Genomic DNA, 18016 nt, shown 5'->3' with positions numbered 1-18016 from the left:
CATGATTGGTGCGTTGCCAAATTTTCATTATCAAGATAAACAAGCAACTACCGAATCATTTTCATTTCACATTCCAGCAGTTAAGGGGTCACTATCACTGGCAGAGGTCAAAAGTGGAGGTTAGAAAAAAATTGCATCTCAGAAAAACACTGAAATTTATTGTAAATCATGAGCAAAATTTTATATGATCTCAAACACATATTTCTATCTTCTCGGCAGATAATTTGATGCTACTTTAATTTTGAAACAACAATTTGTCTACTGTCATCACTTGACACTGGCTTTAACCCTACTGTGAAAAAGGTCAAAATAATTACCTTTGCTGCTTTTGGAATGAAAATGAGAAGTGATAGCATGCACAAATGAGGAAAGTGAAACCTAGCTTTGCAAAAGAAGTTTCAACTAATTTTTTTTTTTACTCTAGACTTAAACTAAGGTCAGCCACAAGAATGCTATCCATTATGATGTCTTGGGTACTTTACTGCCAAAACCCCAGATATTCATCACTATTGTAAGAAGAAATGATCTACTCACTAGAAGACGCTTTTCATTCAAGAAGACCTTGAGGCCTTTGTTGGCTCCTGCAATATCATACGCTCTCCGGGTCAGAAGAGCCATGGTATCATCATCAAGCTCTGTCATCTTAAACTTCGACAAGTCAGGATTAAAGGTCACCTCAGTAAAATCACTCCCATCAAATGGAGAGATCTTTGGTGGGGTTGTCTTGGACATGTTGCTATGCCACGACTGAAGATTTGAAAAATTAAAGCATATCGTCAACAAAATTGAAGACAAAAAAAATAGAATAAAGCATTTATCTTGCTTTATTTGAGAATAATGAAATTTATTCTTTGAGATCTTTCTCAACTGTTTATCCCTTAGTTCTAAATTCATATTGATTCTAATATCACAAATGCACAGTATTTTCTTCATTTTTACAAGAAAAAAAAATTCTATAAAAAGTTGGATGTAATTGACAATTACATCCATATAGAGCTGCAAAATATTGCAATAAAATGAACAATATTTTGACTGTGTTCAATTTCAATAAACAAATGGTTGGGTAATGGTATATGTATTTTGGAAAACTATTTGTGTTTCAGACAAGAATCCTGCATCGAAATTTTATACAACACGGAGGTAAAGTTATTAAACCGATAGATTATCCCTTCAATCCCCAACTCAATTTTTTTTCTTAAGACAGTCTTGGCTAAGAAATGTTGTTTAGTTAACAATGTTTGAAATCATGTGAAATTTCAAGTAGGACAAAATATGACTTATTGTAAATTCTATGGCTGTTGATAAGCACATACACAAATATGCAAAATTCTGCAGTGATTGCTCATTTTTGCACTAAATTATAATGAAAGCATGAGACCTAAAAAGAGCAGATATTAAATAACAAAATGGTATACAGAGACAAGACATGACACAAAATTAATATTTACTAAACTAGTCTGTACAGACAGGGACACAATTGATTTTAAAAAAAAATACTACTAAAAGTTTTGACACATATCTGCATTTTGCAATCCTGAGACAGCTACAAAATAAAATTAATTGATTTTCAGTCTCCTTAAAACAAAAAACAATTCAATTGTCTAAATTTACCTGCTTGAACTTCTTCTTGTATTCTTTACAAGCTGTGATCACTGTGAACTTTGTGCTGAAGATATTGCACAGTTTAGCTCCATACCCATTTCGACCACCTATTGAAGAGAGAAAAAACAACAGCTCATGAGTAAGTCAACATAAAACAAACAAAATTTACATTACACATATTTCATATTCCATCTCAAATTCGTCATTTTTTGTTATCTTCTTCTATTTCAAAAACCTATAATATGGTTTTAAGCTTTAAAAAATGTGCATCCCATTAACGATAGCTTAATTGAGAGCTGATGCATTTATGACACCTTGGGGAGCTAGGATTACAACTAAATATCATGAATTAACCAATTAAAAAAAAAGAATGTTGCCCCCCCCCCCTCGTGCTAGATGTACATTGGGTTAAGAAATGGGACTCAACCATAGAAATTTACCTGTAACTTTTTTCTCTTCGTCGTCATAGTTACTTGAGGTTAGGAGATGCCCAAAGATCATTTCTGGTACAAACATCTTCTCTCCTTTGTGTTCTACCACAGGAATACCTTTCCCATTGTTCCAAATTCTAATGAGATTCTGCTCCCTATAGAGGGTTAAAGAACAACACAGGATTTTAGGAAAGAATAGGGGCACCACAATATCATTTCATTGTTTTGGGGGATATTGTTTCATTAAAATTGTCAGAACTAACTACATTGTTAGCTATGGCAGTTACCACATTCAAAGTCAGTGATCAGTGTTTTTCAAGAAATCAACACAAAGATTCAATGAAATTGTTGGAGCTGACAATCAGCCAGTGCAGACATTTTGTTACGAGGTGTCTAAATCCTGGTCTACAAGTTAAATCATTAATAGCATATGAGAAACTCCCCACATAAGTTCCATGTCTCTATGCAAAGTATAATCAATTAAAAGTGACAAGCATATTATTCATTTTAACATCTTAGTAAGTGAAGGTTGTCTTCAGTTTCATGATGATCCAAGAAACCACAAACTAGAGACAATGCCTTACTAATATTCAGAATTCTACATTTATCTTCTGCATTAACGAATCAAGGGAAACAAAACATTTCATTTGAAGAACTTTAAGCTAGATACATGTAAACAAAAGTTTAACTGAATTTTTGATGATAGCGGACTTAAAAAATAACTGTAATTCACAGTGGAAATGGTCTTGTGATTCATGAACTAATGTCATATAATATACTATTCTAGGAAATTCCTAAAGTTAAAAAGACATTATCTCACTCTAACTCTAAAAGACTCTCCATGGCCCAAAGTGCCTAAAAAAAAAATTTCACATGGTCTGGCAGCAAGTGGCTGGCTCCAATGATGTAAATGTACCTTTCTAAAACCCCTTTCATAAACCCAATAAAACATATCCTCCAATTAGCCCCCTAAGAGTAATGCGGATAATTCAATAAAAATTGCGTTCACAAACTCCATAAATTATTTTTACGAGCGCCCGTCCTGAAAAAGGCGGATAATCGTCATGACAACTGGACACGCCCCCTCCAATGCGGTTGTGTTGGAAAAGGGTGACCTTGTGACCGCACCATGGCAATTATCCGCATTATTTGGAAATACGTTCATAAACTCAAAATCTTGTCCCGATGCCGCTATTATGCGGATAATAGCAGCATCAGAATAATGCGGATAACTCTTGTCCTCCTCTGATTTTACGACCAAATTATGCTGCTATTAGCCGCATAATTGTGTTTTATTGGGTTTATGAAAGGGGTATAATATTACCCTCCATTCTTTTCAAATTTTGGGGTTAGGAAATTATGATTCTCTCCATAGGAAAACGGAATAAAATTCATCTCTAAATCTCTAAGAACTAAAGGAATCATTTCACTTACTTATCCAAAGTGATCTTGATGCAGTCCATTTTTGGATCCCTTTGCTTATTGTCAGCAGCATTTACTGTCAAGATGAAGAATGTTTAGTATTAATTCACTAATGGGAAAATTAAAAAGAAACTAAACAGACAATTTTGATAATAAGAAATGTGCCATCGAGATTGGATTTTTACAGGTTGTAATATCTATCTGGGTCTGTTGTCTTAATATTAATAAAACTTACATTAAAATTTCAATGATGAAACATCATCATATTATTATAAGTGTTGTATTATTGCACTGATGAAATCATTTATTGTAACTTTTATATTTCATGCCCAGGTTGGATCTAGTGAGAACAACCCATTGACATTGGTCATTTGGCTTTCATTTTCCATGTCACAGCTCATTTAACTAGCATTACCTTATGAATCTGATTCTTATGTCATGTTTGTTTATCATTGTACAAAGAGCATAATAATATTATTAGCAACATACCAAGGATTTCATCAAAGATCTTGTAGAGGCCTGGTACATAGGTCACATCTCTGTTCACCATAACACCATTGTCAATTACCCACATCGTCTATATTGGTCAAAGATAAAATACAAATTATAATTAGCAGCGTATCTTAGGCAAGAATCAATCATACAAACAATGTAATGATTTATCACTATCTGTTTGGTAAAATATGTAAGACTAACTATCCAAATGTCTTTGAACATACTGTCACTAGATCAATATATGACAAATTTCCAATATGAAACATGAAATATGAGCAAAATTTTGCTGCAGAAAAGTGAATATTTTTGTAATTGTTATACCATAGAATTACAGGATATTGGAGGAACATGATAAAAACCAGTAGAATATGTCACAACAAGCAAAAAGAAGTGGTTGAAAGACTTTCTATATCTGAAAAATACATTACTGTCTTTTGTAACTGTAAAATATTATACTTAAAAGTTTCTGTAACTGAAAAGGGCATTGCTTTATTTGCTTACCCAAGGCTCCACACTAACTTTTTTTTCTTGGTGGCCCGATTGGTCCACTAAAATCATCAATTTCATATTCTTGGTGGCCCTAAAACAATAGAAAACATTACAATTTATCAAAAATTTGGTAGCCCAACCAGACCACCAAGTGTGGGCTTTTGCAGAATTTTGGTGGCCCTACTCTCATTTTTGGTGGCCCTGGGCCACTGCTAATGTTGAGCACTGGCATACCTCTGTAACTGGCTCTGTAGACCCAATATATGTGTCTGGACGGATCAGGATATGCTCTAACTGAGTCTTCTTCTGGTAGATGCGTTCCACCGACAGTTTCTTCTTCCCAGCTGGTTTCCCGTCTCCACCGCCCATCTCTGGAAGATTAGGGATGTCATCCTTCATCTGCTCTTTCTTAGCAGTCTTGGCCTTCTCCTTCTCCTTATCAAATAATGTCTAGAATTAGAAACATGAAAGAAAAACATGAAAGTCTAACACATCGGGATCTATCAAGAATAGGATCTACAGTATGTAATCTACCAAGTACCATGATGAGAATTAAAGGAAACCAAAACCCAAGAACAGAAGCAATCTTATTGGAAAGAGTAAAATGAGAGGAACAATTTAAAACAAGTTTATCAAAATCGGTTTTGAAACAAGCACGTTATGGCCATTTAAGAAGTCTTGTATTTTTTATGGGATCCTTAAATTGGCCACCATGCTTCAGAATCACAGATTTTGTGGATAATTCTCCCATTTGTTTTGTAGACAATTTTTCAGATTTTCCCCATTAGCTTTCAAATTGCATCTTACCTCCTTCTGAGCATAACATATGTCATGGTAAAATATCATTCACACCACATATATCAAGGTCAGGAGGAGATAATGTGATATATATATATATGTAAAATACCCAGGGGAAAACCTGAAAATGTGTGTACAAAACAAAAGGAGAGTTGGACATCCACAAAATCAGCCATTTTGAATCATGTTTGCCAATTTGAGGATCCCCATAGAAAGTACAATACATGTACCGGTAAGTCTTTCCAAACTTCTACGACTCGCTTATTGTATAACAGATTTGATTAAACAAGTTTTAGATTGCTCCTTTTGTTTTATTCTTTATGATAAGATGGATTCACTCCTTGTATTTTGGTTTCCTTTCACTGTAAAATTCATAAATTATTATGTTGTTGTAAAATATGGATTTCTGAGGTGTCTGTGCACTTTGGTCTGTGTTGTACCTGTGATGGAAACTCCTCAAGAACATTTCCAAAAATGTCGTCACTAGGGCATCATTTTTAATGTATTGATAAGACCATACAGTGTACACGAACAGTACTCTGTTTAACGACTACACCCTCTAAATTTGCAATTTATTGCCTTGAATCTGCAGGGTTTTTTTAATCAGAGGTAACACAGCAGACCTGCCAACCTTCTACAACAAAAACAAGTATTCTTAGAAGGAAAAAAGGTATTTTTTGACAAAAAAAGAGAGTATTTTTTAAAAGATTTGTCTCAACGGAACAATTGCCAGCCTGTTGTAGTGAGATCGGTGAAAAAACATGTGAAATGACTCTACTTGAAAACTTGCTAGTTCACCATTTTAAGCATGTGCTCGTAGGCAAGAATTTACTTGTTCTTTTCATGCAACAAGTTACTGGCCTGACAGTGATTTTTACCGGTCTGGGACCGTCGGACCAGAGCTAGTGTCGCGCACTGTGTATAATACATACTCCATGATCGGAAATTTTAAAAAAGTAACAAATCATACCAAAAAAAAGTATTGGCGTATTCATAAAAAATAAGAGGAACAAATACTCTAAGAAGGGAATGGTTGGTAATTTATGTCTGACACAGCAAGGGAAACAGCAACAATTAGACATCTTGGAAATTCAATGTAAAGTCTAGATCTAGACTAGATCTACTAGAAAAAAAATGATTTCCAGTAATGAATCTTCAGTACAGCTTTCTTTAACTCACTACATGTTATTATACGATACATGTAAGCAAAGAACAATAGATTTAGTGGACCAAATCTATTGCTCTCTGCTTTTATAGTGTAATAGTTGACTGGAAGTTGTCAAAGAATGAAGAGTTTCATTTCAACAAGAAGTAACACAGCAAGGGAAAGAGCAACTATCCTACAGCAACTTGACAAATACACTTCTTGGTCCACACTCCAAGTAAGAATGCTTTCGAGACATTGGCCTTTATCATGGGGACGCCAGCGCTTGATATTTCTCTCTTGGCTTTGTGATGCTACTGGCATACACTAACAGCCCATTGAAATCATACGCCATTGCCAAGAAAAGAGGAGAATTTTGATGGGCAACATCAGATTCTGACATGCCACTTTAATGGATGGAGTTGACTGGTAGTGTAGCTTACATGTAGTTAAGCCCTATCCATCTCCACTCACACCAATGTGAGGTAATAGGCCTATAGAACATACGAACCTCACATGTATACTCAACGTCATGCAGCATGGAATTTTCAAATAGTTGAAAAACATCACTTATGGGGTGTTGCAAGAAACTTGCGATCAATTGCAAGTCAATTTTTGGTCCCTAAATCAATCATATGTCTTGCAGTTAATTGCAAATTAGTGATTGATTGCTAATTTGCTCCTTGAAACAAGAAGTTTAATCTGATTTGCTACAGCTAACTTTGATCTATCAGTTGTAATTTTGCAAAGAATATTTGCAATTGATCGCAAATATTTTCTTGCAACACCCCCTAAGGGGGTGTTGCAAGAAAATATTTGCGAAGTAATGTCTGCCAACTTCCAGGCTAAATTCATCTATGCAGTATTAATTATTCTATAACTTATAGTATGGTAGTGAATCGTATTACCAAACACTTTTCATGAATTCAATCATATCAAACACATTATTCTCATAAAATTCACCAATCTTTCACCTTAACTACACAAACACCTTTTGAATATAAATATGTAAAAGTTCTTTTTTACGACATCAGCTTCCAATCGGACCCCTATTCGCATGTGAAATATTTTGGTCACTTGAAAAGTATTGTATAAGCGAACATGCATTTTCTATGGAAAAAGTTGAGAAAACAACAAAATCACTGATGAGCTATTTAATTTTGACCACATTTTATTATTTTGAGAATATAAAGTGGTTTTGACAATTCTTCATCACCTTTCTTTTCAAGTTCCCTTTAGAAGGATGTTACAAAGTTTTGAGCATATGAAATTATTTTGTGATGAGTATGATGCGCGTGTTCGGTAATAAAAGGCCGGTCGGTAACAATCACTCACTATTTAAGTGATTTATCTTTATTAATTTCAATCATAAAACAAAAACAAAAAAATACCTCACCATAATCGGTCAACTCTGATTTCCAGGGTTTCCTGTGTTGTGCTAATTAAATTCACAAGTGATTTTAACAGCCTGTTTACATTGTTCAAATTCATCATATAGATTCTCTATATCTACATGTATGTAGATCTATACAAAGTGCTTCATGCTGTAAGACAACTCACTCTACAAGGAATATGTTGTAAATCTTCACTCAGGCTCTGGATAGACAAGGTCCCACCTTCTGCTAACCTCCTATATCCTAAGTACTCTATATCACCTACAATTCGTCACGAAATTATAGTTAGAGCCCAACTACTGTCCTGTACGTACCTAACTCAAAGTCGTCTATACACTTTGAAGAAATCCTCTACTCGTATCTGCCCCTTATACAACTCTGCGGATGAAACAGTGGAGCATTTTGTTGCAGCCTGTCCAAATCTCAACCATCTACGTGTGGATTTTGTCAATAAAGCTAAGGAGTGCCTAGTAGACCACACATATTGTCACAACCTTTATGACAGTGATGACCCCCACCAATTTACTTGTGCCACCTTATTATCTTACCATCCTTGCTTGTCATCTGAAGTTCACAATAGCTTACTCCTACTATCCCTCTTTTTTCTTCACAAAATCCATACCTCCCGTTCTACGTCTCTTGAAATAACCTAAAACGGATCTGTGATTACATACATTTACATTCTATCTGGACTCCAGGAATCTCCAAAGAAGTGGAGGGATCAGTTAAGAGAGAGAGTATTTGGTAAATAGGAATTTTAATTTACTTTTCAGTGACAAATATGTAAATACATGAAAGACCAACTTATTAAAGTTTCATAGAAACATGCTACACTTTGACTGTACCTGTCCGGACACATGACGAGTCTAGCCTAGCCAGGAGGCTCCTAGAGAGCAAATATCATTTATTAATGTATGCTTACTCTCCACGGAGCCAGGGATTCCATCCCATTCATCTGCTATACCGCCAAAAAATCTGAAACTTTCGCCCCTGAGATTTCTACTTTCCTTCTAAAAGATCTAGCCCTAAATCATGTAAATGGGATACAACTTCATTTCTGACATTTCTACGCAATCGATTTCATTTTTAAACAAGAATTCATTAAAAAAAAACGAGAAAAATATTATGAAAAGATGGGGGAGACTTGCTCGATGTTTACGCTGCCATCTTGTTTCTCATTGTTCTTCGCCAACCAACGTTGCATCTGAATTCTAGTTTGAAAATTAAATCGATAGCGTAGAAATGTGGTAAATGAAGTTGTATCCCATTTACGTGATTTAGGGCTAGATCTTTTAGAAGTAGAAATCTCGGAGGCGAAAGTTTCAGGTTTTTTGGCGGTATACACAGATGAATGGGATGGAGATCCCTGGCTCCATGGAGAGTAAGCATATGTTCGTTAGTATGATTTTTACTCTCTAGGAGCCTCCTCAGTCCGAGTCCTGGCTAGTCTAGCCTAGGCCCACCCACGGCTACATCTCAGCCGCCGACTACAAAATAATTGAAGGCACGCCGCATTCAACAAATAACGTTAATTTACGAAAAATTCATACGAGGACTTACAGAATGAAGTCCTCCTACGAAACTTACGAAACGATGTGAAGTCAATTCCTCATAATTTGATGAATATCCCTCAAAATGCGTCATTTAAGCGTTGATTTTTCTTCTCGTTGACAAAATACGAGAGCTACCTTTCTAGCTCTCAAATTTTTCGTCTAATGAGCGAAAGAGGGCGCGCGATTTATCTTCATATCAAAGACACTACAATTGAAAGACTAGACACAGAAATTATCTTACACGTGAATCGATGCAAAGCGTTACGAGAAGTCGGCAAAGTGTTCAATCTTTTTACTGTAAAGACTTTGGTGGAACGTTAATTGACAAACGAACGGTAGCACTTGCGGGGCTTTGTTCAAGGTACATAGAATTTTCCATTTTCTTTGTTTAATTTGTCATCGTTTTGAATATTTTCCAAAAAGTATTATCGTCAGCAAAAATAATAAAAAAGTATGTGTTTTAAGTTATTGCATTTATTGGGGTCTCTATTTTATCAAACAATTATTGGAATTGCGCATACAATGAATCATGAATCTAGTTTTGAAAATACCACCAAGCTGAATTAAGGTTGCGAACCGTATTACTAATTAGCGCCACCAACGACCTTCTTTTTATTTCCGTGGAAGAGACGTGCGAAGCCACTTTCCAGGCGGAGGTAAGCGATTTTGCTCTTTTTTGTGTCCTTTTAAATTAAAAAATATACATTAAAAATTGAAAATGGAACGCTTTATACCATAAAAAGCCCTGGTGAGTAGCGGAATGGGTTTCGGCTAACAACATCATTAACGTCACTGGTTCACCCCGACCATTCGCCATACAGAAAAATGTACGGGGTGGGACTGATCTGAGACCAGTGCCGCTAACACTGTCATTTCTATGTAGGAACGCGCGAAGTAAAAGAGTCTGACTTACCAATTCTTGTGTTGACCCAAATGCAGATTTTGGTTCTACTTAAACAGGATTCCAATGCCCAATGTGTCAAATATCGTTCTTCAATTGAAGATTTCTTTCTAAATCGGGTAAAATCATAAGGAAATTTTTCCTTATTCTCGTCTGGTCCATAGTCTCCTACGTAAGTATTTCAGCACGCCCTCTTGTGCTGAATAAAAGAAAGCTAGCCACTGAACAGTGGCAACCACAGAGCTGGTTACAATAAGCTCCTACCTGTTTCCGGTGAAGCATAATAATAGGGAGCTCCGCGATCCGGGGACTGTAGTCTTTTTCTCACCTGACACCACTAACGTACCTAAGGGGCAGGGAGGGCACACTGCACCCCCTGACGAGTCACAACTCATGCAAGGGACGTACCCCTGCCCTCCTGACAAGTCACAACTGATCCCTGTGACGAGCCACAAGTGGCCCCCTCTTTTGAACTTGAAGACCTTTTTTTTTTTTTTTTTTTCTTCAAATTTTTTGGCGGACGAATTTGCCCCCCCCCCCTTAAAAAATCCTGGGTACGCCACTGCCTGACACTCAATATTTTGTTCACTATTTTTTTTTTACACAAGAATTATTGTTGTCACAGGCGGCGGTGTATCGAATACACATTCAATACCCCTTAAATTTCAGGAGGAGGGGAGAGTTCCCCTTAAGAAATAAAGAAAAAAAAAACAAAGAACAAAGACTGAGAAAAAAGTAAGAAATAAAAAATCAAAAGAATTAATTTACGCTCAAAAGAAAAAAGAAAGAAAGGGTAAGGGAAGAGGAAAACAGACAAATGATGCTCTGGATACAGTACTAGAAATATTATAGATAAGCCCCCCAAAATAGCCATTTGGAGTTTTTGGACTTTTTTATTCTTTAAACATGTTTATCTAGACGAAACAAAATTGCCAATCTGTCGAGGCTATCGAGACATGTTTACCAAAATGCATCACGAGTAGTGTTTCATCCATCCGGGTGGATGAACCTCTATGGCTTCGTGATATTTTTTTTCTTTTTCAATTTGTCACGATCAAACACCATTGAACGAACCAAGAGTAGTGACGGTCACCGGAGGTGGAAAAATCTGTGAGTTTTTAGTCATTTTTCATATTATTTTCAGCAATTAGATCATATTTGTTATATAAATTTATGTCAAGTATCACACTTGATCAAGTTCGATAAGGTCATGATGTTTGGGTGAGGGAAGAGGAGGAAAATAGTCGATGCTTTTTTTGGCCATGCTAGTGTATACACACGAGAACGAGGTTATATTATAACCTCGTTCGTAGGATGAGTGCATTAACGTTATGAAGCGATGTTAACGACAACTCTAAAATCCACTACAAAAACACGATGGTTGTGCGAGGTTCGTATAGAATATACTAACCTCGCAATAGTGTGAATGGCCTAGGCCTTGATAGATTATATCTCCGTAAACATGGTAAACTTACCACCCATTTCAGGTCAATTGATCCACCTTTATCTGCCATTCTCTTCCCCGGCTGACTTGCCTTTCCTTGACTGGAGACTAGTGGAGTTGAGAAAAATTTGTGTGGTGTGGACGTCGACCAAGATCAAGACTATCTCCTAGTGCAGGCGAAACGCTATAATTTGTCGGCTTAATACCCCGACGAAGGTAAGGCCGAAGCTACGGAAGTTACGGTATCGACTATCGTACTCAGAAAAATCAGAGTTGCACTTGCAGCTGGACTAAATGAATGAACGATCTCTGCACCGTGGGCCCTGCACGGGCTTTGTTACCGGTCACAGTCGGAGAATGTCGGCGACAAAAGAAAAAGCCGGAACGGGAGGAATTATCCTCCTAAAATACAACAGAGTTGTCCATTTAAGAGCTACAAAACCACCTTCTCGATCCGATAATGTCACCTCCACCTGTAATAACCTTTAAATCCACCACTTGAGTTTGAAATACGCCAAGATTGAAGGCTTAAAAACGACAAAATTTTGAGCTGAACGCCATTAATCCCTGTGTGTCAAGACCAGCTGAAATTATCAGACAAATTCTGCGCTCAAAGCATGCATATAGCGCGCGTGCGAAAATAGTCTACCACAAGCAAAATAAAATAAATATAAAAAATAATAATAATCTCCACTAAAATGACTGATAAAAATCAGGTCATATATACATGAATATCTTCATATATATTTTTTTATCTTACTTTTTACTAAAATCAGAAATTTAAAAAATCATCATTGCTACTTAGATATGTTTTTTTCAAATACTTGGAGAAAGAAAAATCTACCAATAATTGAAATTAGCAGATGATAAAGATACAACGTAAGGGTGTTACCTTATGGTATAGTAAATAATTCATATAGATATATTATATGAGTAAATTGAATCATATGGTGCTATACTTGTTGTTTTACCTCGACCCTCGTGTGCTTTCAAATCGACCTTGGAAATTCATAGCCCATATCTTTCAGAATAAAATTTTCAGCTCATTATTATGGAAAAAAATGCGTTGAAACTATCCATGCAGGGACAATTTAAACTTGAAAGTTTAAGTCTATGCACCCCAACAAAAAGTTGATGGATAACACTAAAAAATATAATTGGATGTAGACACTACTAAGAAATTTACGACGTCAGATTTCGCCTCCCAAAGCAGTTGATGCATACATGACCGTACGCAGTGGGGGTGGCAGAGGCCCGGGCAGTTGCCCCCAGAAATGAAAAATTACTTTTTTTTTTTACTGAAAATGTTCACAAAATTCACCACACACGAAATCCTTCAATTTCACTTTATAGTGTAAAGGTGTCCCAATGACAAGCTCGGTTGCTTCGCTCCCTCGCTTTCGAATTTCTTTTAAAACTTTAGTTTAAGCCATGCTGCCCCTCCCCCCCCCCCCCCCCCCCCCCCAGCCTGGCGAAAAAATTTTGCGTATGGGCATGGGTGCATATTTTGGCACAAAGTAAATGAAGGACTCGCTATTTTTTTTTATTTGTCTGGCCTATATATATTTGAAAAGAAATGTATTTTTCCACCCTGAATACAAGCGCCGCACTGGTTTTGAAAGTGGGGGAGGGGCCGGGAGGCTGATCATGCAAAAAAATTCAAAATCAGAAGTTCATTTTTACGGTTTTGTACACAATCTGAGGGAAAAGTTCCACAGCCCCTCAGAATAATGTGAAACTTTGTTTATCATTGTTCAGTTTATTGTGAATCACTGAATCATTGGGGCACGAAGAGCGGATTGGGCCTACACTGTTTCTACTACAAATTAGTACATTAAATATCTTTACTGACTAGAATGATTAATTAAAAGTGAAAAGTAAATGAAAACATTGTTTTCCTGATGAATTGATTATTAGGATAAATAGTTGAATAAGGAAAAGCAGTGAAAAACACAACCCGCCCTCCAACGTCTGCACGCACTCTAAAAAAGTAGTTTCAAGTCACATTTTCCCCATTTTCTGTTTTTCCTTATTTTAAAATACTTAACAAGGTATTAATAAGTAAGAAGAAATTTATGTAAATGGAAACAGGTGACTTTGGTCAATGAAAAAGTTTTTTTGTTTCAAAAGTATATCTTAATGATGATCTTTTGAAGAAAAAAATTATATTGGTCGAATAAATAGCAATAATAATAAACGTTTATAAAAATAAAAACGCAGACGCGACGATTCATTGAGGTTGCTTGTCACTTTTTAAGAGAAATAGGAATTCGAGATTTGAGAGGTGGGGGGACAACCGGCCATTTGAAAGTGTGCTTCCAGAGCTCAAGAACTCTCTGGACTTTGAAAGTCCAGCGCCGTCTACGACATTATCACGATTACCCTCTGTACAACTTCCATCTCCTATCACTCTCTCCCTCTCTCTCCATCTCTTCCCTCTCTCTATTCTCCTTCCGGGCCACCCTCTCTCTACCCCTCCATCCACATGTCTCTTATTATCATCATCATCACCAACCCACACCTTGGTTGAAGATTCTTTAATATTTATTATAGAAAATACAATTACACAGCAAATTAGATATTGAAATATTAAACTTTGTTATTTAAGAATTTAAACACTTGTACCGTTTAAACATGGACCTTATAGGTCCATGGTTTAAACAACTACTTATGTCCTATAGTAAACAACGATGTATAATCTTTTAAACAGCGGGTTTTTTTTTTTACTGTGACTGTGTTGGCTGAAAGAAAATTGCATGTAAACGAAGCAACAGTCGGTAAGTTCATAATCATGTTTAACCATGGACCTACTAGATCCATGGTTAAACAAACCTATTTCTTAGAGTGCATGGTTCCAAACAACATCTCAACCAGCTTATGTTTCGAAAATTGGTGATTATTAAGGGCCTATATGTGTGCTTACATGTAAATACATGTGAATAATTTGAATTTATGTCCTTTATATTAATTTCCGTTATTTAAAACTCTGACATGGTAGGATTTGGGGGATTTTTATGGTTTGATAATATCATAGGGCATGCTACACTTGGTTTAGTTGGTTTATGTGTATATGATACGAGCACGTTATAGGGGATGCTTATAATTTGCTTCGCGATTGATTATGATTTGTTGTTGCTTTGCATTTATTTAGTGTGATTTGCATTGCTTCGCTCTTATTCGTTTTTATTTCATTTGTTTTGCATTTACCGGCAAGGGAGCATTTTTATCAAAAGATTTTGTCTGCGGTTTTATCCGTCAAGTCATGTTTTATCTGACAGTTACCATAGTAACAGTGCTTCAGTCTCATATAATCAAAACAAAGGAAAGTTGTCAGAGATGACAATTTGTCGGACGAATAATGTTGATTAAACGCTGCAGGCCTCTCTTTCCTTTAATTTTTTTTTCTTTCTTTCTTAGCTTTTCTTTGCTTTGTTTTGATTGTTTCTTTTCTTGTCTTTGCTCTGCTTGCTCTGTTCTCTTATTATGATCTGTTTTGCCTTGCTTCGCTGGCTGACCGTCACAGACTGTGTTTCTAATTTCATGTTATTATATTTCTTTTCAGGGTAAGTAGGCATTATTAAATTAATTTCTTTTCTTTTCTTTGCTCTGTTCTCTAATTATGATCTGTTTTGCCTTGCTTCGCTGCCGGTGACCGTGACAGACTGTGTTTCTAATTTTATGTTATTATATATCTTTTCAGGGTAAGTAGGCATTATTAAATTCGTTAACTTCATGTGACGTCCGTTGGTGGATTATGTTTTATGTGGACATGCTGTCTCTTCATGGTTCTAGTCATCAATTAACTAAATTAACAGAATTTCTAGACAACATACACCTCTCTGTATATAAAGCTCGAATGAAATTGAACTTTGTTCTCAGATTGATTGGTGAATAAATGACAAGAGAAAATAATGCACTCGGACAAACTCAGAGACTATAGAATAGAATGGCTCACTTGAGCTGCACACTTGTATTCTTTCTATAGTAAAAGACCTGCAATCGCAGAAGACACCACCCCATTACATGTGTTGGCTCAGTTGGTAGAGCGTCCGTCTCACAACCGGGAGGTCAGGAGTTCAAACCCCGGCCGACCGCGTCATGCTGACCAAAGATGGGAGTTTCTGCTACCCTGTAAGCTAGGCATTTAACGAATACAGGGATAGAGCCTCGTCGATTTTGTAACCATTATAGAATAAAAACGTAACTCTGTGTTGAGTTTTTCCTATATTTTCAAGTATGCGTCTTAAACGCAGTAGTATTATTTTCACCGATTTGAGTCATTCATAATTATCATCTTATTTAGGAAAATACAGCCTTGTTATATTTTTAGTGACTATAAATTATTTCAAAAAGAGGAAGTAAAAACAAAACATATAGGCCTAATTGAAACATGAATGAAATGAAAATACCAATTGCTTATGACAATGAGTCTCATCGCTGATAAACATACCGATGATTGTAGGTGGAAAGAAATTAATTTTAAAGAAATAAACATCATGCTTGAATAAAGCAACATAACAGCGTTTCCTTCCCTTTTCCCTCATAATATGGTATTCCAGAAGTACTTGAGGTTTTTTGAAATCCCAAACGGTTTTGATTTTGTCGATTACAAATCTGAATGAAGGGTATGATGGGAATATGTGTCATCAGAGGATGGCATCAATGCCGCATACATCGATATAATTGCACGGGAGTCCGTGCCTAAATAAACATGCATGGGGGCCAATGTTACTCGGAGGAAAGGAGCTAGGAAAAGAGGGGCTAAAATAAATGGTTTTAGAGCGTTCGAACTTGAGAAACCTTACCTTTGATCGATTTTGCATTTCCTTCTACTAGGATACTTATGAAATATACAAAATATCGCAGTGATATAAAAATGAATCACTCGGCAGCTTAGATCCGACTTTATATAAAAATCTGTTTCTTCAGTATTTGAAAACAGCGCCTTGGAATAAGAGACAAGGGATTCTGAAATAGGCCCATTTTTTCAAATATGACTATTTTCTTGGAGTGATGAAGGTTGCAAGTCTGGTAAAATGATATTTTTTCAATCAAGCTCGTACAATGACAATTCTTTTGAAAGGTTGAATGCCGGTATATATATTTTTCTTTCATTTATCTTTTCTTCATAAAATGTTCGTAAAATTGCACCCATGGACCAGCATGCATGTCAAAATTGAGATATGAAATTGAGCCAATGGTATACATGGTATATACCTAACTTCTGATCACCATGTCAAATGAAATAAGATACAATATAACATATTTTTCATTTTTATATAGTTCATTTTTAAAACTGGAAATGTTGTACTGACGGGATAACTTCTGGAGCTATTACTTAATCCGAAGTTTTGACTAGGCTGCTATTACGGTGCATTTATATGCAAATGAAATCATGGATAATCCCGAGGCGTAGCTATAAAGACTATTTTAGAAAAGTAAGTAGTAAAAACATTCGTTCTGAATTTATGCAATGCTAAGTGCACTAGGCCTAAACGAATGGATAAAAGACACTGCCAAGGGAGAAATATCGAAACACAGAAATGCCAATAGGGAACTTAAACTGAGTTCAATTTATACATCGACAAAAAATGAAGGTTGTAAAGTGCCTTACTTATAAATCTTATGCAAATTATTTTCATTACAAATTATCCCAACATTAAGCAGAAAAAAATATTTTTAAATTGGAGCGACAACGTAATAATCTGACTTTATAAGCGACATAAATTGACAAGAGTGAGAAGCATCCATCCACTCAATATTTAGGTTAGTAATAAGTCCTTTCCTCTTACTGATTGTCAGATTTTAGTCTCAAGATGAAACGGTTGCCAGGTAACGAAATGAATATGGAATTCAGTTACCGGATCCATGGTGTCTCAGGATGTCGTTTTTAATAAGTTTGCATGAAGCTTAGACCAGATGAGTTTTCAAAACAAGATAACACATTCGCCGGTCCTGTATTACAATTTTGATCACAATTGATAAACAAAGTATTTTAGCTGTTTTATAACGTTGGAGAGGTGGGGATGATGAGGTAAATCCCGTAAATGGCATAGGAAATGCCTCTCCTTCATAGATTAAGTAAGATGGATTATAAAACGTTATTCCAGCTGTCAAAACTGACCTAAAAATTATTCACATCGATGGAACCTAATCCATATAAGACTCCTTTACCATCTACGGTAGATTAACGGCCTCTCTCAAAGAATCAATATTTGAGATGGAATAAGAAGGCTTTATGAAATCCATAAAGTTGAGGATATAGAATCGGTACCACGACTCCAAACCGACATAGAAGCGTATCGAGGGGGGGACGGGTGGGGGTGGGGCACGTGACCAGTGC

General features: G+C 36.1%; 1 protein-coding gene across 1 annotated transcript in view; it reads right to left on the bottom strand.

Moving 5' to 3' along the window:
• LOC129258077 (DNA topoisomerase 2-alpha-like) overlaps positions 1–12269 on the bottom strand; it is a 44273-nt gene extending 32004 nt beyond the window's left edge. Inside the window, exons 1-7 of the mRNA XM_054896520.2 lie at positions 11705–12269; positions 4674–4889; positions 3945–4032; positions 3468–3531; positions 2043–2188; positions 1612–1709; positions 535–747 (exon numbers count right to left, since the gene is read on the bottom strand). Of these exons, the coding sequence (XP_054752495.2) occupies positions 535–747; positions 1612–1709; positions 2043–2188; positions 3468–3531; positions 3945–4032; positions 4674–4889; positions 11705–11743 (864 nt within the window). The 5' untranslated portion in view covers positions 11744–12269. The remainder of the gene's footprint in view (positions 1–534; positions 748–1611; positions 1710–2042; positions 2189–3467; positions 3532–3944; positions 4033–4673; positions 4890–11704) is intronic.
• Positions 12270–18016: the final 5747 nt, after the last annotated feature.

This window comes from Lytechinus pictus, chromosome 1 (assembly GCF_037042905.1).
Source record: "Lytechinus pictus isolate F3 Inbred chromosome 1, Lp3.0, whole genome shotgun sequence".
Lineage (NCBI taxonomy): Eukaryota > Metazoa > Echinodermata > Echinoidea > Temnopleuroida > Toxopneustidae > Lytechinus > Lytechinus pictus.
Note: the sequence above shows the minus strand (reverse complement) of the source record. Positions and strands in the feature narration are given on the sequence as shown.